Genomic DNA, 22,120 nt, shown 5'->3' with positions numbered 1-22,120 from the left:
ATCGGGTCAAGAAATATCACCTGGGGCTGGAAAATGCTCCATTACAATTTCCAGACGAAGAGAATTTTCCTGTTAAACGCAACAGAAGTCACTACCAATATAAGCTCATTTCACAAGAGTACAATGTTCTAACATTTTCGAAACATTCGATCCAATTCCAAAATAACGGGGAATCCATAACAATTTCGTTCAACCTCCCATAAGTCAGTCAAGTGCACTGCCTGTGACCCATCGTCAGCCATCCTGTTAGCTCGAATGGTGCTGATAACATTTGCAATATTACCCTGATAATGAGAAACTCTGTCAGTATACGATTGTATAATGAAGATTTACAAACAACGCAATGCAAAGAGTGGTTTTTCATACGGTAGCAATGAATCGGTCCTTAGTGAGCAGTCAATAATGAAATGCGGCTGCAGTTACTTACCCTCCAAGTTGCTAACTTTGTTCTTAGTGTAAGCCATTGTTCTTCCCCAAATACCCTCTCAGTACAGCGGCTGCAGATGAAAGGCCAATTCAGTTCAAGAACAAAGAGGCCTAAAAGAATGAATAAACAAATATATATGCATCTTTGTGCGTATGCAGAAGGTACGAAACACAGACTAAGCTCACAATCACCATTTGATTCATCTGGTCCATTTTACAGTCCATCAACTTGGCAATTAATGCCTTTACCACCCAAAGTTCAACTTCGTCAACATTAATCTGCCAAAAAAAAGTGCATAAGCATAATTAACCATGATGTCAGATTAAAACTTCTGGGACGAGAAAGGTAAGCCAACCTAACGTGAAGAGTATCTCTGATAGCACCGTAAGGAATCCGTCCAGATTCATCAGAACCAAGATCCATCAAGGAAATCAACCTCATCTTAGTTATGCTGTCTTCATGGACAAGGCCTATAACATTTCAGAAAGCATAATTTAGACAAACAGAAAAATGTATATAATCCGAAGAAAACACAGTCAGATGAAACTAAACCTTACAGTAGCTTTTCAGTAAATCAGGATTTGCAGCCTGAAACTCCAAGTAAGCATCCAGCCTCTTAGTCAGAAAGAACTTCATAAGCTGATATGCCAATGCATGCTTAGCATCCTTCTCCAGTTGCTCTACAGCAGGCATATTTAGCAAGTCGCACTGCAGCATAACAAAACCAACATATCAGTCATCTAAATGCCTAATGGAAGGGGGAAATTTGATCATCAGAGCCAAATGCCAAACACCCAGTTGTTTTGAAGTGATGATATAAAACCAGCACTCCGTCGTGTTTATACAGATATTATATGTAACTGCGGAGGAAGCATAGTAGCTTCTTCAAAATGCCGGAAAAACAATAATGTCTATAAAGATTCGATTCTAAACTCCACCACATAAAAATAGAATGTTTTTTAACAAGAAAAAGAAACATACTTTGTAAAGGATGAACAGTCACCAAAGAGAAACATGGACTAAAGAATTAGTTTAAAAAATCTTTGAAATTCCACAGGATCCTACAAAAATACCTGAAACATGTCTGAGGCCTTCACAAATTCCACAATTGTGCGTACAGCTTCCTCTTTGGCTTTACTCAATGTATGCACATCTTCACCAGAAAAAGTCGCCAAGTACTTGGTCAGGAATTTGAAAGACTCCTTTGCCAAGCTAAAAATACAACAGAAAAAAAGGTCGTACCCAGTGCACAAGGCTCCCGCTTTACGCAGGGTCTGGGAGAGGTGAATGTCGGCTAGCCTTACCCCCATTTATGGAGAGGCTGCTCCCAAGTCTCGAACCCGAGACTTACCGCTCATGGGCGAAGGCACTTGCCATCGCACCAAGTGCGACCTCTCTAAAAATACAACAGAAAATACAATTAATTGTTCTTAAAACAAATCGAGGAGAGACATGTCTATATGGAAAAAAGATCACAAAGCACATTTTTTGTGTTCTTTCAGAACATTAACGATGGTCAGAAATAACTGCCTCTGATCAGAGATCCCAATATTCCACTCTTTCAAAAAACTTTCCACATTTTTGAATGAAGGGATGACATGTTCAGTGACCTTCCCATGGATAGCCAGATTAAGAGCAGGTTGTACAGATTGAACAAACTGTAAAAAAAACGACAATGGTCAGAAGTATATTAAAAAAAAAAAAATGTCAAAGTCATGATCACAATGGTATCATACATCTTTAAGCGCAATGCAGGCTTGTCACTTGATTTTTGAGGAATCTTTGAGGATATAAGTTTTGCCATCTCCAGTGCTTCATCTGGACTTTCAGACTTTGTAACAACATTGCAGATAACAGCGAATATGCAGTCAAGATCTGGAAGGAAAAAAAAAATACATGAATTTGTGTACGATGAGCATTGACAAAACCGTTAAAATGGCATTTAATTGTCGTTATTAATTGAATAAGTTGACACTAAGTCCATATCATCCAATATTGATAATAAGAACATTTTAAAGAATATTAGCGATTTCGATTTCTACAATGGTAAGCATCTTAGTAATTGACCAAAAACACATGCAGTATTTTGAAGGAATTAGGCTAAGGAACTTCAAGCAAACATTGATATAATAGTGGATGAACGAGTATTGGAAGAAAAACCTCTGCACCGTCGTGCAATGCAATACTAAGCCTCTTTATCCATTTAAAGAGCACATAACATCTAACACTACAGATTGTACCTTTTCCCGAGACCTTTGACAATATGACTTCTGTTTGGGTTAATATTTGAACATTGGGCTGCAAGTGTGTGGAATCCCAGAGATGCCAATTAAAAGAAGACTTGCCCGAAGCCCAGAGATGCCAATTAAAAGAAGACTTGCCCGAAGCCCAACATTAGGCTCAAAGACAAATTGGCGCCTCCCCATTAATGCATAGGCCATGTGCCTATGATTTAAATGTCAAGTGATGGGGACTAATTCACAATCAGCCAAAAAGCACTTTTCAGTGGCAATACAAGTAAAAAGTGATGTTTCCATGCTTCTCCAAGATTCCATCCATGCCTATAAAAGGAGAAGACATCCACACCATTTGTATCAACCAATCAAGAGTAAGTAATCAAGCAAGTAGGCAACCAAGTGAGAGTGAGAAGTACGAGTAGTCTTGTAAGAGTGTGAGTTGTCTAGAATATGTCTCTAGAAAGAGTGAGTGTCATAGCTTCTAAGAGTGTCCTTGTGAGTGTTGTACTATTTTATGTGTCTAATACAAGTAATTTGTTTACTTGTTTTGTTTCTCCAACACTTGTGTTAGAGTTGTGTGCTCTAAGTTTTTCCCAACAATTGGTATTAGAGTGGTGTGATTGAAGACCGTCTCTAGTGAAGCTTCCGAGAATCATCCACGACAATCCTTTGATAACAGGAAGTCCGAGTAACTTGGAGCGCAAGTAATCGACTAAACACAATCTTGTGCTACATCTGCTATACTGAGATAGTAGTGGCATGCCTAGCACTTGGTTAGTTTTGATTGCGAGCCTCAAGGCCTACACCTAAGGCCCCACAAAGGCACATTTCAAAACTAACTTTGTCCTCTTCTTGCTGCACATTAGCAGGCAAGAGCCCGACTACACATCCAAAGTGCCAATCCCTTGGGGAGCTGTGTTGAGTGTCGAGGAGCCCTATTCGGAGAAATCTTCGCCCGAACAACCTCAACCGAAGTAAGCATAAGGGACACCAAATTGAACCACCCATGTCCATTACCATGCATTCTTGGGCTTCGGCACATAGTCTAGCAACTTGTGGCTCAGCAACCTGGCAAATAATCATGACAAAGATAAATCTCTTCCTTTATATGGAAATCTAGGAACAATGGCCATTCCCTTGACTCGTACTGATGAAAATTTTACTCCATATGAGATTGAGCAAAAAGTTGCCGAATTGGCCTACAGGAAATAGTGATATGCATATGTTTAGGTAGATGTCAACTTCAGCGACTAACTTCATCATGATTCATGTTGATTATTCATCGTTCGGGGCGTATCTCCATCACACTCTCTCGATAGCAAATAAGAAGATATACATCCAATATGAGTGATAGGAAAAAGAATGGAAACTGCTCTAGTGATGCATCAACGCAAGTCCTTTTCATTTCTTTGTTAACTTTTTTTTTCCACGACGACTTTGAACAGACGAATCGAAATACTTCACGATTTGCATGCAACAAAACAATAACAATAATTGTACTCATGCAACAAAACAAAGCCAATTGTATTTGCCAAATGTATATTAGTGAGTGACATGTAGGCTTGTATTATTTCCATGTCAATATTTGTTAGGTACGGTCAGTTTTCTAAATAGGCTAACCTACTAACTTTCTAATGCTTACTGTGCCTCAACAAATGCTGACATGAACATACATGCTGCAAACAGAGGCAACAGACTTTAATACAACAAATTCCAATCAAAGATTAAATTTGAGGTCCGGGAGATCCTCAGACCAACAACAAAAACAACCAGTGTGGAAAGGCATATTGAGTTAAGCGGTCAGCAATGGTGTTGGCTTGGCGGCGCAGATGGGAAGGAGAAACTCCAGCAATCGTAGCCATTGTTGATTTGGCATCTTCAACAATTGGAACAGCATTGGACAAATTAAAGGACTCCTTCAAAGCAGCAACAATCTAGGGCGAGTCGCTCTCAGAGAATCAAATTTTGTAAAGCCTTCTTGGCTGCCAAACCCAAACCCTCTCTAGCCACGGTGCCTCCACGAACAAAGGAGAAAAAGCGTTCACCACCCCAGAAATAGAAGCAGCCACAAATTCTCCGTTTCCGTCTCAAATTATTATTCCAATACCTCTAACCTTCATGTCTATATCCCAAGCAGCCACAAATTCTTCATTATCTTCAATCTTCTTGAAAGTATCGTTTCTCTTAAAAAAAAAAATCTGTACATGTCACTAATGTACATTTGGCAAGTAAATTGAACCGATATTCACTTCTATCCTACCCTATCCAACTCAAGGTAATTAATATTAGATTAAATTACAACAGTGGTCCTCGAATTGTATAGCGAGTTTTGTTTTGGTTCCTGAACGCTAATAATAGTTTCGCATGTCTTTGAATTAAGTTTGATGTTATATTTCACTAAAGGTCCGTTTCATTATCTCTGTCAACTTTTCCATTAACTTAATGTAAAGCAGGAATTTCATTTAAAAATAATCAATAATTGGAAATAATACTATGTTTGTAAAAAATCTTGAATTATCGATACTGGCCCGCGTCGTTATCAGAAGAAAAAAAATGTTAAATAAAAGATAAGAAAATTATTTAGATTAATTTCCAGGAAGTTACTTCAAAGTTAATTATGACAAAAGAGAAACAAGTATATTTCTCATGTTGACACACAGTTCATAACGAAAAACAGGACAAGAACCCAACCAGCTTACGTATTATAACCAATTTTCGAGCTTCATCCTCCATCGCCATTAGTTCAACCCCTCACCCTCATCCATTTCATCTCTCTCTCTCTCTCTCTCTCTCTCTCTCTCTCTCTCTCTCTCTCTCTCTCTCTCTCTCTCTCTCTATATATATATATATATATATATATGTATATTAGGGGTGGGCACTTGGAACCGAAAACCGAAACCGAAACACGAATCGAATCAAACCGCACCAAACGGTTTGATTTTGCGGTTTTGAAACGGTTTCGGTTTCAAAACTGAACCGCAACACACAAAACGGTTTGGTTTCGGTTTTGGGTTTTCAAAACCGCACCGAAACCGAAACCGTACCATATAATAAATAAATGTTATATAATTTATATTTTAAACTTTTCAACTAGGTTATAACTTATAGGTTAGGTTTGGTTTTGCCGTGGGTTTGCAAAACGGTTTGCTTCTGCTTGCATCTCTACTTCTGCCCTTGCGACTGCGAGTCTGCGACCTCAACTCTGCAAATCACTGCCTCTGCGACTACCTGCTTGCATCTCTGCCTCTGCGACTACAACCTCACAGTCACTGAGTCAGCTTGCCTTGCATGCCCATTGCCCAGATCCCCTTCATCTAATCTAATTTCTGCAAAAGCTCTGCAATATGGTAAGAACTTAGAACTTGTATCATTCATCATTCTACAATATTTGATCTCTATATATAGCTAGTAGTACTAATTCCTCCGCCCCTGCTTCACCACCTCTTGCTACAGCCGCCAAAACCCCTATTCCTCCCGCCCACTAATTGCAATGCCATCTCTCTCTCTCTCTATCTTTCTGTCTCTGTGACCCTTTTGATTTCAAGTTGATCAAAATTTTGATGGAAGAAAATTGGTGAAGTGGAAATATATTGAGGGAGTTGTCTTATTAATACTCAGGGAGAGTGATGGAAGAAAAGAAAGAGTAGGGTGAAAAGGCATATGATATTTGTCCTCATTCTCTAATGTTTAAATTTTGTCAACCCACAATTGTTGTCCATGACGCTTGAATTGAGACTGCTCAAACAATATGTAATGTTTTAAGTTTGATTTTTCTTTGCCAAATGTTAGTGAACTGCTTTTCGTAAGGACCTTTTAGTTTTCGATTCTGATCAACGTTTAGAGTATGTTTACTTAAATGAAACATCGGTTCGACATTAACTAGGAATTAGATTAACTAGGGTAGTTGATCTCATTCCCATTCATTATTTTCCTTGTTCGAATCATTGACTTATTTCATTTCAATTAAGTAAACATAACATTAAAATACGAGAAAACAAAGTGCAAAAACAAGATTTGAAATTGGACATTGTGTACATGCTGGGAAAAAAAAACAAACCGAATGTGCTTCAAAGGCACTGCATTTATATGTTACATATTATAAATGGGGCATATATGGTTTTGGTGAAATTGTTTATATGATTAGCGGAAAGTGTTGGAGCCATTGCAGTTCTTTATGTCCTCTTGCAGAAATACACTGCCTTTATCGCCACGGCACAATTCTGTGTCTGTTATAAAATTAATCCACCTTTGTTGAAGAAGATCAAAGATCTCTGCGTCTCTGTTTTGGTGTAGTTTTTGGTGCTGTTTTTTTATGCAGTTTTGGTGCATTATTTTTGGGTGCAATTTTGTGCAGTTTTGTGCAGTTTTTGGTGCAGTTTTGCTGCTGTTTTTATGCAGTTTTGCTGCAATTTACTGCATAAATAAGTGTATATTTTAAATTATACATTTTTTTTCTCTCAAAAACCAAACCGAAACCGTTTGAAACCGTACCGCACCGAACCAAACGGTTTGGTTTTATTTCGGTTTTGACTTCAAAACCGCACCGCACCGCAAAATGTTTTGGTTTCGGTTATGGTTTCACTCGAAACCGCACCAAACCGCACCGCGCCCACCCCTCATGTATATATTACTTTAGTCTAAAGTAGGAGGAAGAGTGGCACTGTGAAATTTTGGGTTGATTTCAGTTTATTTACAAAATTGCCATCGGGCTGATTTCAATCCAATTTTCGATTTATTTACACGATTACCACTGGGCTTAAGAACGGTTTTTCAGTGTTTGGGCTGGATCTGGACTTTGAGTCGGGGAGAGAGAGGGAAGGGGGACAGAAGGGTTGACGGGTTAGAGGGAGAGGTTCGCCGGGATTTAGAGGAGAGGGGAGAGGGGAAAGGATTCGGCAGTGAGGTATGGGTTTAGGGAGAGTAAGGGAGAAGTATGGGGTAGTTTGATTTCCAGGGATTTCTTTTCACCCCTTCACTATGGAGGTATGGGTTTAGGGAGAAAGAGTGGGAGCAGCTTCCGATCACTTCACTCTCTCCTTTCGAAACAATCAGTATGTCCCTCTCTCTCTCTCTCCCTCCCTCTCTCAGTTCAATCAATTACACGATCTGTATACTTATAAATTCTTAGCTGATATACATATACTCTTAAATTCTTGATTTAATATCAAATTTGCTTTTGAAAAACGATTTCTTCTTTTGTTTGGCGATGAATTGTAATAAATTTTCTGTATTTTGGGTAGGTTTATAATCCCATTTAGCAGAGTCGTGTCGCTTCCAAATGAAGAAAATGATAAGTCCTCTTCTTCTGATGCTCAGGTTTTTTCCCATTTACATTCAAAGCAACACCCTTTTGTTTCTTTTTGCATTTGGGTTTTTGCGATTTCTGTTTTTTTTTCTTTGTTTTGTATTTCTAATTTATCGTTTGATGCCGGACAATGGTGATTGTTTGTTTTAGTTTGGATGTTTTTCTGATTTTGGGTTGGTCAGTTTTTTTGGGCTGCTTGAGAAAATGTGATCCCATGTTTTGATTGAGTGAAATAATTAAGAGATAAAAAAGAGTGGAGAATTAGTGTCAAGAGTAGTGATGAAAAAAATGAGGAAAAAAGATAGATGTGGAAGAAAGGGGGGGGAGGGGGACTGGAAATCGAGGAAAGTGAAGAGAAAAAAAAAGGGGGTTAATGTGGGGAGTAGGCAAAAGAGAAAAGCAAGAGAAGGGAGACAGAACAGGAACAAGGTGTGGTTTTGTTGTTAGTTTTATCCAAATTTTTTATTTGGAATTTGATTTGAAGCTTATGTCTTATTAGTTTAGTCTAATTTAGTGTTGGTTTATCTAGGTTTGTAGCTAATTTAATGTTAATGTTGATCTAGGCGTTTTACTTTGTTGTGAACTTATATGGGTTTCGTTTTTTAATTGTTATTTTACAGTTGCTAGGAAAATAAATTACTATAATACACAGGAAAAATTGGATTGATATTATTGGTTTGTACGCAGAAATACAAAGTACCCAAAAATCTGAAGTGGAAAAGAAAGGTATCCATCTCCTTTTCTTCGACTTTTGCTTCGTTTTTACATCTTTTTCCATTTTTGGGTGACGTTTTGTGCTTCATAATTGGCTTTAATACAAAATTATTGAAGCTACTAAACCCCCAATAGGTTCTGTTTGATTGATTGTCTATTTAGGGTGTTTTTTAGTTTTGCTTGCTGGGTTCAGATTCATTTGGGTTTATATGTGATTTCCAGTCGATTATTTTTTTATTAGTTGCAGATCATATTTACTGTGGAAGTTTGAATCTTTGTGGTTGTTTCAGTGTAGTTCTTGGGTACACACACATTTATCCAATAAATAAGTTCATGAGATTGTTTTTAGGGGATGGACAGAAGTCCCTGGCAGCAATCTCTCTATAATCATCGCCGGGAAAATATCGTGGTCATTTTGAGCTCGGATTCAGCCAGCATGTGGTAAGCATTTCTTTTCCGATTACTTTCATTTGTTTATTTGTGAATCAATAACTTTTTTAGGAATAATGAATGTCACAATTGCTGATAAATTGATACTTTGTCTGGAGCTTGAACTGTGGATCTGTGCAATTCTCAAGGACCTGCATCTGGTCCTCTCCCTGATCCTCCTAATGATTATGACACATATTACTCAATGAATCAAGCAAGATCCATAAGGTTGTAGTTGATTATGTTTCTTTTCTGTTTACTAACAAACACTCATTCAGTTACTCCCTAAATTTTGATGGCAATGGTAATAACCTTCATACGTACAGAAATTGCTTACCTTATTATCAGTGTTGTCAGTCATTAACCTCCGACAAAACAAATTCTTTTTTCGTAAGCGTTTGTTTTATATTAGAGTTGCAATAATCTTTCCATACATGTTGTCATACCCCCCTGAGCTTTTGCCAAAGGCACTGACTGGTTGCTGATTTCAGGTTCACGTACAAATGTGACTAGCAGGTAAAGTTCCATAAGGAGGTGGAAGCAGAAGAAGAATTGGCGTCACCCTTCAGTTTTTCAACCAAAAGGAGCTAACCTTTATAAATGATTGAGTAAACTGTCATTTAACCCCCTAAACTATCACGTGAGTGTCAATTTCCTCCCTAAACTATTTTTTTTTAGCCAATTGACCCCCTAAACTATGTTAAAGTGGCTAATTCACCCCCTACCGTTAAGTATCTTTAACTCCATATAATTTTCTGTTAGAAAGTGTCATGTGCTTGGCACATGACCACCTTTTTACCTTTTCTGTCTAAATTTTTACAAAGAAAACATATAAAACAAATATTAAAAAAAAAAAAAACATACAAACCCTAAAATTAATCATTCAAAATAATAGAAAAAGTAAGGCTTTTTATATTAACACCCACAAAATGTTGAATGCATCCCATATTAAAATTTAATATTAAATGACTTATTTACTCCACTATGCAATGATAATTTTGACCTTATTAGGTTTTAAAAAAAATAAAATTTTATAAATACACCCCAAATTACTTTTAGCGTATTATTTATCTTCTCATCTATTAAAACCCTCTCATCATCCATTGTTGAACAAAACCCTAACCAATGAAACTACAAACATGTTGATTGAGAAAAATTGTTTTTGACGAATGAAACACGAAATCGATGTTTCTGAAGCTTCACATGAGGTAAGACTTCACATTTTTCATTGTTTTAGTGATTTCGATGACATCGATAATTATTTAATCTTGCGTTTGTTGCATTATTTAAACTTCTATATTCATATTCATCTTTTAGGGTTCATATTGAAAAATAATGCATAGTGGAGTAAATAAGTCATTTAATATTAAATTTTAATATGGGATGTATTCAACATTTTATTTTTTTAATACAGGCAGAAAAGAGAGAATATAAAATTTTATTTATTTTTAAACCTAATAAGGTCAAAATTGTCATTGCATAGGGGAGTAAATAAGTCATTTAATATTAAATTTTAATATGGGGTGCATTCAACATTTTGTGGGGTGTTAATATAAAAAGCCTTACTTTTTCTATTATTTTGAATGATTAAGTTTAGGGTTTGTATGTTTTTTTTTTTAATATTTGTTTTATATGTTTTCTTTGTTAAGCTTTAGACAGAAAATGTAAAAAGGTGGTCATGTGCCAAGCACATGACACTTTCTAACAGAAAATTAGATGGAGTTAAAAATACTTAACGGTAGGGGGTGAATTGGCCACTTTAACATAGTTTAGGGGGTCAATTGGCTAAAAATAGTTCCCCAGGGGGGAATTGACACTCACGTGATAGTTTAGGGGGTTAAATGATAGTTTACTCTAAATGATTTATACAAGCTTCTTTGTTTTGTATCTCTGAAATTTGAGTTCTTTGACTAAAACTATGAATACTGATTGGTAAATATTTCGTTTTCTATGGGCCATTTGTGTTCTATTTGGGTTGTATTTTGAGTCATGTAATTCAAATTGCAAACAAAAGGCTAAAGAAGATAAATATATTACAAGCTCTCATGGGAAATGTGAAATTGAAACTACACTATGGAATGTTAAATATTTAATCTAAATCTGAAGACCAAAAATAAAATAACTACTTAGTAGAGTTAAATTTTTAGCCTCAAATATCCTTAGGCAGACACAAAATTTTGACCCCAACATCCAATTTTGATAAGAGTTAAGAGTTTTTCTATGACTGTATTACTGTGCTTGATAAATGAATGACGAATTGGAGATAGTTTCTTGCTTATGTTTTTCTTAGGTGTGTACTAAACTGGATGTTGGTTTGGTTATTTCCGAACTTTTCACATGACTTTCATTACCCAATAGAGAATATGAAAAGGAAGTGTTATTGACACTCCAAAAATCTCATTCTACACTCCTCACAAGTGTATTTTTCTTTCTAAACATAGAAAGTTTGGAGTGTAGAATGAGAATTTTGGAGTATCAATAACAATTCCCATATAAAAACCCTAACCTTAATTTTGTAAATTGATTTTGGTACCTGCAAATGAGAAAAGGGTAAAGTTTCTTATCCCTTTAGTGTTTGATCCTGAAATTAATTTATCTGTGAGTCCTGGATTTCTGTACATTTTGGGTAAATTTCAACGACTTACTCTTTTTTAATGCGTTTTTATTTTCTATTTTTGTCTTTGAGCTTCTGCTTTTTGGGCATTTTGGGTTGTATTTTCTATTTCCCAGTCGACTGGAAATATTGAGGGGGAGAGAGAAAAATTGCTCTTCAATAACTATGCTTCTATATTTCTTAAGGTCTGGTATTTGATTAATTAGAAATGACAGCTTTACTCGATTGCTGCTTTTTTTCTATCAATTTAAGGTACTATGAATTGGGACTCGACAATCCACCATATGCTGCCAAGTTCTACGACTTTTGTGGGGCTGAGGATCTTGGGCACTTTCTCTTTGTTTATTACTAATTAGACATTCTAATTTGAAAGTTTTTCTTTTAATCATCTCTTTAATTTGAAGTGATACAGATATAAGATTTATGCAGATGACATATGCCCTTCAGAAATTTTTGCACAGTAATTTGTTTCTCACACACTCATGTTTAATCTTGTACGTCGTTTTTGTTTGATTTTTTTTCATCTGATGGTTAGAAATGAACCAAAACTGTGAAAACCACCTTCCTTTACCGGAAGAGAAAAAGTGTTGAATCCCTTAACAAATCGAGGACAGTTTAATCTGGTTTTACATATTCGATCAAAATTCTTGAACACCGTGTTACTACACAAAAAGAGTAAATAATAAGGATTAAGTATCTAAAACTCCTCAATTTTTTAGTGTAATTCCAAATTGATCTCAATTTTTTTAAACATTCCAAACAAGTACTTAATCTATTGGAAATGTCACATCCATTAAGCCCTAGTTAAAAATCTGTTACATTAACTCGAGCATATTTTGTCTTCAAAATCAATAAAATGTCATGAAAGCATATCATCCACCAACGAATGGTCACCATCAGCCTCATCATGCCATCACCTCCAAATTGATCTCAATTTTTTTAAACATTCCAAACAAGTACTTAATCTATTGGAAATGTCACATCTATTAAGCCCTAGTTAAAAATCTGTTACATTAACTTGAGCATATTTTGTCTCCAAAATCAATAAAATGTCATGAAAGCATATCATCCACCAACGAATGGTCACCATCAGCCTCATCATGCCATCACCTCCAAACAAAACACAAACCCACTAACTCCACCCTACAACTCTTTAAATTTGTTTATTTACTTATTAATTAATTGGTGAGAGGATGAAACATTTCACTGCTATTACTAGAAAACTAACAGAATCTGACATAAGAGCTTTTGTTTCTTTTTCTTTGCTTGCATTAATTTTGTATTGTTTTTTTTTATTTGGTTAGAGAAAGAGGAAGAATATAAGGAGAGGAGAATTATATCCTTCGAGTTTCTAGAAGTTTTAATGTGTTTCGCGTCCTGCATTTTCGTAACGTCTGTACAAGTTGTCACTTAGATCTTTTGGTTTTTGGCTACTTTAGTTTTTCAGCATTGAATTATAGGATTAAAGTTTTTGATTGAGTTCTTATTTAATTCCAGATTGGAATGGGTGCAATATGAGCACTCCTAAAACTGAAAAGTTCTCTGAAATTTGATGGTTGTGTCAGATAGGTTTATCGTCCATGCAAGGATGACGTACCACAATGGAGGATGTTGTGAGTGCATTAAACTTTTCTCTTCCTATTAGAAGTTTTCAGAACATAAAATCCTTTTATGTCTATTCTCAGAAGTTTCAATTGTTGTATCCTTTTTTGTCTTTATTTAGCATGCTATAGTTTGGATTCAATTGAATATGATTTTACTTGACATGTTCAATTGACTGCATATATCTAATTCCATTGGCGGATTATTATCTGTCCTTAGTTTGAATGCATCAGTAAACATTGTTTGTTTCACCACCAAGTACGATTACAGAAAACATATATAATAGACAATTTATTTACTTTTTGATGGACATACTAGAGGATTCGTAAACATGCTAATAGAAAATACTCTTGATAAGCACTAGAGAATGATGTTATTCATGCAATTACGCCTGAAACAGTTGATTCCCGCCGCAACGCATGGGCTTGTTATCTAGTAAAACATATAATTGGAGGAGAAGTTTTCGCTCAACCTTGGAATTTTATGAAAAGAGCTTCCTTTTTTTACATCCAGCACCACAAAAGTGATGGTCCATCCCCAAAACAATTTCTAGGCAGTGAGGGTTCAAACTTAAACCACAAAGAAAAGTCAGTGGTTGTCAGGCATGCAGATAGCAATAATTGTTCTACTTGAGTTGGCAAAGAAACCCAAGCAAGACAAAAAGAAACCCAAGCAACACAAGCCTTGATCCAAACCACAAGAAATGAGAGAAAAAGGAGCATAACAAGTTCTTCTTTGACGGCCTAGCAATGGGCCACAAAAGTGTCGCGTTTTCTCAATTTATCTTCTTCAATGGTAGACTGTGAAATCCTGTCCCTAGAATTTCACTATTAATTATATATCTTGTTATTTAAATTCGTATTACACGTTTTCACTATTTTCATTAGTTAATTTTAAATTCCGTTAATTTAGAAATTAAATTGAATAGTTATCGGTTTGAAATTTGGTATTGAATCTTTAAAATTCGTTGACCTGTCAAGGTCACAAGTAACGTTTTCGAATAGATCTCGAAACCACGAGCACATAGGCGAAAGCCATTTACGAGTCCGGATTATGACGGTATAGTTACGGATATTTGAAGTCGTTTTACTAAACTTTAGATTATAAATTTAATATAACTCCCACTTTGTTGGGGGAGGCCCAATGAAAAAAGGAGAGTGAAAGGCAAGGGACAAATCAGAAAAGAGAGAGAGAAGGTGAGGGACAAAGATAGGGGAAGGGTTGGTGGAGTCTTCTTCTTTCCCTCAGTTTTCTTTTTTGCAGCTCCAAAACGAAGGAGGAAGGAGACGAAGAAGGAATTCGTAAAATTCTGTTTGTTGAGCTTTTGGTGACTGAAGAAATAAACAAAGAAGGAGAGATGGAGGACACAATTGCAGCAAGATTCGATGGACTTCATGTTGGTCCAGTCATTATGATGTCCTTCAGATTAGCAAGATTACCAAGAGATTATACATATAAATGGTGAGTAGCATAACAGACGGAAGGCTTTAAAATGTGTTTGATATTTTCTGGTTTTGTTGATTAATTTTTATAATTTTGAAATCCATGGGTTAATTCCACATGTCCTACAATATCTGTTGTTCTTCGTTTGTGTGTGGTGTTTGTTGATTAGATTCAATGAATGAGCATGAGGTTCTTTTCCTTCAATTTCTTTTCTGGTTTTGGTAGGTGTTGTCGACGCTTGCTACATATATATTTGAATTGAAACTGCCACGATATATTTGGAGTTCTTGGTTTTGTTTAGGGTTTTCTACCATTCAATGAAGCAGTCTGAACATGAATCAATGGTGAGATGCATGTCGTTGTCTAACTCATCTTCAGCTCTGTCTCTTTCACTCTTGAGGTACCTGCTGTTGGAGTACGTTTGCTGTTGTCGATCTACAGGTAAAGCTTCAATTTCCATATTGGGGTTCCATTTTTCTTCATTTCTGGAATTTGGGTTTTAATTTCAGTAATTTATTTCTATTAATTTTGGTTCTGTGTTTAGTAAATTTTGTTCTTAATTTTACTAAGATTTTGAGTTTTTTTTTCCTCTGCAAATTTCGATTAAATTGCTTGCACTCCCTGTATATTAATTATTTGTTTCCAATAGCAGGTAATCAGGTATTGCATATTTTGAAAACTTCGATTAATTTTTTCATGTTCTTTTCTGGTGAGAAGGTTAGCGATAAGCTCTGCACCCAAACTCGAGAGTGACCCACCCTGTTTGCTCTGTTTTTGGATTTCATTTTTAAATTTGATATTTTGTTTGCAGCCACTGGAAAGAGGCCGCATGAAAATTTCTCTTCTGGGAGTTATGAAGGAGTTAGGGAGGAAGAACAGAGTCTTGCCGTCAGATTTAGTAAGTACCTGCCAAAAGCCATGGGATTTGGAAATATCAATTTCTTTCTTGCTTATTAGCTTAAACATCTAAGAACCTAGGTAGTCTTTTTTTTTTTTTTTTTTCCTACTGTCTCACTGCATACAATGTGTTGATTTACACAACAAAGTCGTTCCCCACATGTGTGAGGATCTGTGCGTGCAACCTCATTGGTTAAGCAGACGTTGGTGCTCCATTTTGTGATACCATGGACAAGCAAGAGAGTAAAGAGGAGTTTGATTGCATAATTACTCAGAAAAATGTGTTTATTTTTAACTATTCTGAAGTGAAATCAGTGGTCATCTACTGGTCCAGTTCAATGTTGTCCGAGTTTACAAGGGACGACGCAACACTTATATGATACTTTTCTTATTGGCTGTATGTGAATCATCAATATCTTATGGATTAATATGCTTACCATTTCATATACGTATGTTTTGATTCATGTTAAACTTTGTTTGTATTATTTTTGTGTTTGTCATTGGCAGTTGAATTTGAAAACATTCATAGTTATCCATAGGACCTTGAGGGAGTATGCAATTAGTATTCATATAGATGGTTATTCATGTTAACGATAAAAGCATCTGGTTTAGGTTTGTCCTCAAAATTTATGCTTAGTTGTAAGAATGCTTTTGCTTAGTTGTTCATGTAAAAATGGAACATTATTTTTGTACATATATCATTTTATATTCGTTTAATGTTTGAACTTAAGCTTATTAACTTGGTTATTGGTAAGGCTCTTCTAGAGGCAGTGTTGGCGTTTAGATGATGAGGAAGTAGGCGCTGAGGAGGAAATGGCGAAGTTGGAGGACCAAAAGGTCCATATGAAAGCCGAAGAATCCAAAGGTAAACCCCTTCGAAGTCTTCGATTATGGTGTTCTTTAGTTGATTGCAAGACTAGAACTTGAAAAACTAACACATGCATATAATTTTTTGTGAAGGAACTGCGGTCCAGTGGCTGGATAGAAGAAAAGGACAATGCATGCTCTCTCTCTCTCACGGTAGCTCCGTGTTCCTCTCCCCCCAAACCTAATGGCTTCGGCCCAATTCGGAGCCTGCTCGGATCGGGACCTCTTGGAGATTCGGAGCTCCAGGTGAGGTAATTTTCCCCAAATTGTATTCAATCTATGTTGCTTCATTTCATTTTCCATTTTAATTTGGAATTGTTGATATTTTAGGCGGGTATCGCATGTATAACCAGAACAATTTTTGTGTTGGATTGGGGTCAAATTGTCCAGCTTTATTATCTATTTGGTCGCCTGTGTATTTGTAATCTGAATAATATGAATTAGGGTTTTTCTATTAGTGTCCTATTAGTCAAGAAAGGATGCTTTTTTTTTTGTTTTTTTTGTTATCATGCATATTTAAGCTGTAAACATCTGAAAAACTGCTTTATTGAAGTGAGATTTCCAGTTTTTGAGCTCAATTTCAGGTCTTGAGCTTTGAATTTGTTTACATGTAGCCCAACTGAAGCTATCTACGTCGTAGTTTGAAGTATTTGTATTGGTGACTATGTGTTTTTGTTGCGCAATATGAGTTGCCCCAATATCTTTTGTATGCAATTTGGTGTAGACAAGTAGTTTTTTTGGGAGGGTATTGGAAAAAAAATATGAAATTGATTTGCGCTCAATGCATAGTTAATCTTAAAATGCGGTTTATTAAATTGGTTTGATGATTTATAGATGGTAGCAAATTTGCTATGTCAACTCCTACAAGGAAGAGGCTGATGAGAGACTTCAAGAGGCTGCAACAAGACCCGCCCGCAAGGATTAGCTGGGGGCCTCAGGATAACAATATAATGTTGTTGACGAGGTTAGTTATATTTTAGGCTCTACTTCTGCAAATGTGAACTCTTTACGTGGATACCTAATTTTATGTGAGTTTTAATAGTTATATATCAAACTCCACTGCACTAAACTCTGTGAACAATTATAATTAGAACTTGGATGAAATGGGTTCCATCCAGCAAAACTCTTGCCCTATTAAAAAAATATAAAAAACTTAAAGAAAATTTGATAATTTCTCATAGTTTAGGCCATTTATCCAAGTCAGAATGAGAAACACATATGTTTTCTGTATCTTTAGGCTATATTTTTAGCTGTAAATCGTATGGAGTAAATCTCTTGGTGTCATTCTAAATAGACTGGAAATATGTCTCAAGCAAAATTTACGTTGATGTTTATCAATGGAAATAAGTTTTGAAGTGATTACCTTTCTTTATACAAGTTCTCTTCACAAAGAAACCTATATTATGGTTTCACTTTTACTTGCTTTGGCACGGGGGGAGGTGTCTGGTCATGTAATTGGCGTGTCATTACACACTACATTTTTATTATCCTTATCTTCTATATTAATATCACCATTCTCACCCGAAGGTTGCCTCTTCCAAGTCGGTATTTGATGATCTCCAATCCCTTTTGTGTGATTTCTCTGATTTGAATCTCGGATGGTTCCTCAGGGAGGGCAGATTTTTGGGTTTTTGGTTTTTAGGACCCTTCAATTTTGTTTTGTTTTAACTTTTGAGGTATGATTTTATAGAAATTAACGGTTGGAATTAACTTTGGTAATCTTGATTTTGGTTTGGTTCAGCTAGGGTGTAGTTGAGTCCACCTGTTATGGTGAAGATGGAAGATGCTAAATTTTGCTAAATTTTACTTATTCGTTATTAAGAACTTAATATATATGTAGTTGTCCTGTTTGGCTTTGGCGTTTTGATTGGGTGTTTGTTTGGATTTTGGGAATTACCATTGATAGATAGCATTCAAGCAAGATGCATAACTCATACCCACATTTTTTTTTCATATTCCTTTTCTGCCATCTCTTATTTAGATTTGTGTAATTGGTTGGCTCAAAGATGGTTTACAAGGCAAGGCTCTATGTTCATCTTCAGATTGGTCCATATATTTGTTCAGAATGGAATTTTGGGTAATGATCATTTTCCTCAGCAGTTTGTTGTTTCATCAAAGATATAGTCCGACAATTGCTCGGGTGACAATGTCCTTTGGTGACTGGTTGGATTAGCCCACTTTTCTGTTGGTATATATTTTCTTATGTGGCTTTCTGTACATATTAGACTTCTTCTACTGTAATTTAACAGATTTAATAGTTACTTCATTCAATGAATAGCTCTTCGGTATCCATTTTGAAATCAGCATCATTTACTTTCATATGGATTCACCATCACCTAACAAGGTTTATTTGGACCCAAAACAAATCATAATTAATTGTCACTAATCTGCTGCTTTATTGTCAATAACCCTTTAGATTGGGAAGCACCATACTGTTTCCAATCAATTAGTTTGATGGGTGTTTTAACAATTTCCTAGGGTGGGAAGCACCTAGCTTTTTTTTTGTGTGGAATATTAGTACCATGCTACCATGATAGCTATTATAACTAATAATCAATATGTTGTAAAGATGTCTCAATTATTGAGAACGACGTATATGTTCTGTTAGTTTGATTGAAACTACAATTGGTCAAATTACAAAGAAAATGAAACATTCTCTCTTCTTTTTCTCTCCTATTGCATTTGGGTTTTCTCCTGTTTCTATTTCTATTGATCTAATTTTGGGTGCGGTTGATTTTGGTTGTGTCAGTAACTTGAGATGATTGTAAAGCAGTACATGTTGTGTTGATGCCTTTTACTTTACATGCATATTTGTTTCGTAGGAATTAAACTTGCAACTAAAAAAACGACGTGGTACCTAAGAACCAATGAAGTCAAACTTTGCTTCCTATGTATGGATATGCATGCCATAAGAAACATTCATTTGTAGATTGTATTGTGTCATCAATAATATAGTTTCAATTAATTAGTCTACTACATGAAGGAAAAACACAGAAAAGATAGAGTAGAAAAGTAGAAGGCATAATACCTCAGCACTTGGCAGGAATAGTAAGTTTCTGAAAAAATTGCTAAATAGTCTTACAAATTTAGTCGTTAAACGTTGTACTACAACCCAAGACAAAGATATAGTTTGTTTACAATTCAAAACAAAGTGCTGCTATAATTTGCAACAGCCATGAATCATTTTCGCATAAAGATATTCAAATTTGACGGCACATCGAATAACTAGAAAGCAAAGCAAAATATGCCATGTGCTAACACGGAACTAAATCAAAAGAAGGATTAAATATCGAAAATTTTCCGTAAGGCATCAATTGACAAAATGCTTCTTCTTAATGTGGTCTTCCAAGAAATGAATGCAGATCCAAAACAACTCAAAAAACATCTTAGAATTAATAAATAGAAGCATAAATGGACATGATAGCTCCCTAATTTTGTAAACAAACTATATCTTTGTCTTGGGTTATAGTATAATGTTTAACGACTAAATTTGTAAGACGGTTTAGCAATTTTTTCAAAAACTTACTATTCCTACTAGATGCTCAGGTATTATGCCTTCTACTTTTCTACTTATTATGCCTTCTACTTTTCTACTTTCTCTTTTCTGTGTTTTTCCTCTATGTAGTAGGCTAATTAATTGAAACTATGTTATTGATGACACAATACGATCTACAAATAAATGTTTCTTATGTCATGCATATCCATATATAGGAAGCAAAGTTTGACTTTATTGGTTCTTATGTACCATGTTTTTTTTAGTTGCTTTGTGTGAAAACTATTTATGCCTGTTGCAACTAATACATTTGCGTGGGCACATTTTCTATTATATGGTATAAAAACAAGGATGCTTTTAGACATTTTTCATTCTAGCCCTGTCGTTCGTGTCTTTCGATTTTAGCAACCATAGTTTGAAAAAATTTCTATCCGTAGTTTGAAAATTTTTCCATCCGTAGTTTCAAAAATTTTCTATCGTAGTCAATTTTTTTTTTTATAAACAGTATCTATTGTTATTTTTTCATTTCAACAACCAAATAATTTTAGGTAGATGTCAACTTCAGCGACTAACTCCATCATGATTCATGTTGATTATTCATCGCTCGGGACGTATGTCCATCACACTTTCTCGATAGCAAATAATAAGAAGAAGATATACATCCAATATGAGTGGCAGGAAAAAGAATGGAAACTGCTCTAGTGATGCATCAACGCAAGTCCCTTTCATTTCTTTGTTAACTTTTGTTTTTTTCCACGACGACTTTGAACAGACAAATCGAAATACTTCACGATTTGCATGCAACAAAACAATCACAATTATTGTACTCATGCAACAAAACAAAGCCAATTGTATTTGCCAAACCCTCTCTAGCCACAGTTGCCTCCACGAACAAAGGAGAAAAAGCGTTCACCACCCCAGAAATAGAAGCAGCCACAAATTCTCCGTTTCCGTCTCAAATTATTATTCCATTACCTCTAAAAAAATTGCTTACATGGACATAATACATGTCACTAATGTACATTTTTCTTTTTGAGGACACTAATGTACATTTGGCAAATAAATTGAACCTATATTCACTTCTATCCTACCTTATCTAACTTGAGTTGAAATCTTCTGCAACCAAAAGCCTCTGTGACATCCCTGTCAACTACTAACTCTAGTTTAACACTGTTAACTCAGAAAAAGATTAAAAATAAATAAATAAATGGATCCATCTCTCAGCTCACTCGGATCTGATTTGGTAGTGAGGTAATTCTAGAAAAAACTGGTATTAAAAAAAAAAACTAAGAAGCTGCAAAACCCAACTTTAAAAAATCAATTTTTTTCATATCTGTTTTACATAAAAGTTTACCAAACACTATAATACTATTTTTTTTTTCTTCAAAAACATTTTTACAAAAAATTTATCAAACACTCTGCAACTTTATTTCACGGTCATTTATTCTCGCAACAAACATTTTTTTTTCAAAGAGCACGGTAATACCACACACCAGCCCTCAATCTCACCCTCTTCTACCTCTCAACCCACAGAAACCATAGCGCCTCATCCTTCCTCCCTTCCCTGACATCTTCACCCCTACAACCTATCTACCACAGCTTTCCTTTCAAATTCCAAATTTATAGCACATGGCTTCCAAGCATCGGACGGTCATCGCCACCGTCCTCATTATCCTCCCAACACCAAAAGTCTTCTTCTTCGAAGTGGTGGTTTTGTAATTGTACAAAGATTAAAGCGCGAAAGGCTATACTGGGAAAAGCCCCATCAATGGCGGCGGAGGGCTTCGATTTCTCGTAACGCCGACTGGTAGCCGCGGCCGTCACGGATATGGCGGGTCTCTGTGAAGTAGGTTTGTAGTATAGGGGATCTGGAAACATACAGCGAGATTCTTAATCAAGAGGCCGAGAGGGATGGTTGTGGGATGCTTTGGTGGTGGTCGGCGTTCGGTGGGAGAGATCCTGAGAGAGGCCACAGGGGAGCCACAGAGGCTTTTGGGTGCAGAAGATTTCAACCCATCCAACTCAAGGTAATTAATATTATATTAAATTACAGCAGTGGTCCTAGTATCGTATCGCAAGTTTTGTTTCGGTT

The 22,120-nt window shown here is 35.8% G+C and overlaps 2 protein-coding genes and 1 long non-coding RNA gene across 17 annotated transcripts; 2 read left to right on the top strand and 1 right to left on the bottom strand.

Moving 5' to 3' along the window:
• Positions 1-54: 54 nt before the first annotated feature.
• LOC139193749 (uncharacterized) lies at positions 55-1,829 on the bottom strand. 2 transcript variants are annotated; one of them, XM_070817370.1, is made up of 7 exons: positions 1,501-1,829; positions 985-1,135; positions 788-897; positions 619-705; positions 428-497; positions 195-284; positions 55-69 (listed from the first exon to the last, which is right to left on the bottom strand). In XM_070817370.1, the coding sequence occupies exons 1-5, from the start codon at positions 1,735-1,737 to the stop codon at positions 486-488; spliced, it is 597 nt and encodes a 198-aa protein (XP_070673471.1). In that variant the 5' UTR covers positions 1,738-1,829; the 3' UTR covers positions 55-69; positions 195-284; positions 428-485. The 2 variants fall into 2 exon arrangements, with proteins under 2 accessions (XP_070673471.1, XP_070673472.1); XM_070817371.1 differs by lacking the exon at positions 55-69 and having other exon boundaries at positions 73-284; positions 783-897.
• A 5,566-nt stretch (positions 1,830-7,395) lies between these two features.
• LOC103415284 (uncharacterized) lies at positions 7,396-12,176 on the top strand. 5 transcript variants are annotated; one of them, XR_011578211.1, is made up of 6 exons: positions 7,396-7,715; positions 7,905-7,980; positions 8,657-8,695; positions 9,033-9,124; positions 9,232-9,340; positions 9,604-11,165. It is a non-coding gene; the product is annotated as an uncharacterized lncRNA (long non-coding RNA). The 5 variants fall into 5 exon arrangements; XR_003770959.2 differs by lacking the exon at positions 9,232-9,340 and adding an exon at positions 11,979-12,176 and having other exon boundaries at positions 7,476-7,715; positions 9,604-9,752; XR_011578212.1 differs by lacking the exon at positions 9,232-9,340 and having other exon boundaries at positions 7,458-7,715; positions 8,979-9,124.
• A 2,370-nt stretch (positions 12,177-14,546) lies between these two features.
• Positions 14,547-18,827, top strand: LOC108170441 (uncharacterized). Of its 10 annotated transcripts, none has more exons than XR_003770948.2 (8): positions 14,548-14,789; positions 15,073-15,212; positions 15,424-15,488; positions 15,583-15,669; positions 16,434-16,533; positions 16,629-16,781; positions 17,370-17,499; positions 18,517-18,827. XR_003770948.2 is itself a non-coding variant. In XM_029097895.2 (6 exons), exons 1-6 carry the CDS (start codon positions 14,686-14,688, stop codon positions 16,718-16,720), a joined length of 588 nt encoding a protein of 195 aa, XP_028953728.1. In that variant the 5' UTR covers positions 14,548-14,685; the 3' UTR covers positions 16,721-16,947. The 10 variants fall into 10 exon arrangements, 1 of the variants encoding a protein (XP_028953728.1); XR_003770949.2 differs by having other exon boundaries at positions 18,542-18,752; XR_003770946.2 differs by having other exon boundaries at positions 14,547-14,789; positions 17,370-18,827.
• Positions 18,828-22,120: the final 3,293 nt, after the last annotated feature.

Source organism: Malus domestica, chromosome 17 (genome assembly GCF_042453785.1).
Source record: "Malus domestica chromosome 17, GDT2T_hap1".
In the NCBI taxonomy this organism is placed as follows: Eukaryota; Viridiplantae; Streptophyta; class Magnoliopsida; order Rosales; family Rosaceae; genus Malus; species Malus domestica.
Note: the sequence above shows the minus strand (reverse complement) of the source record. Positions and strands in the feature narration are given on the sequence as shown.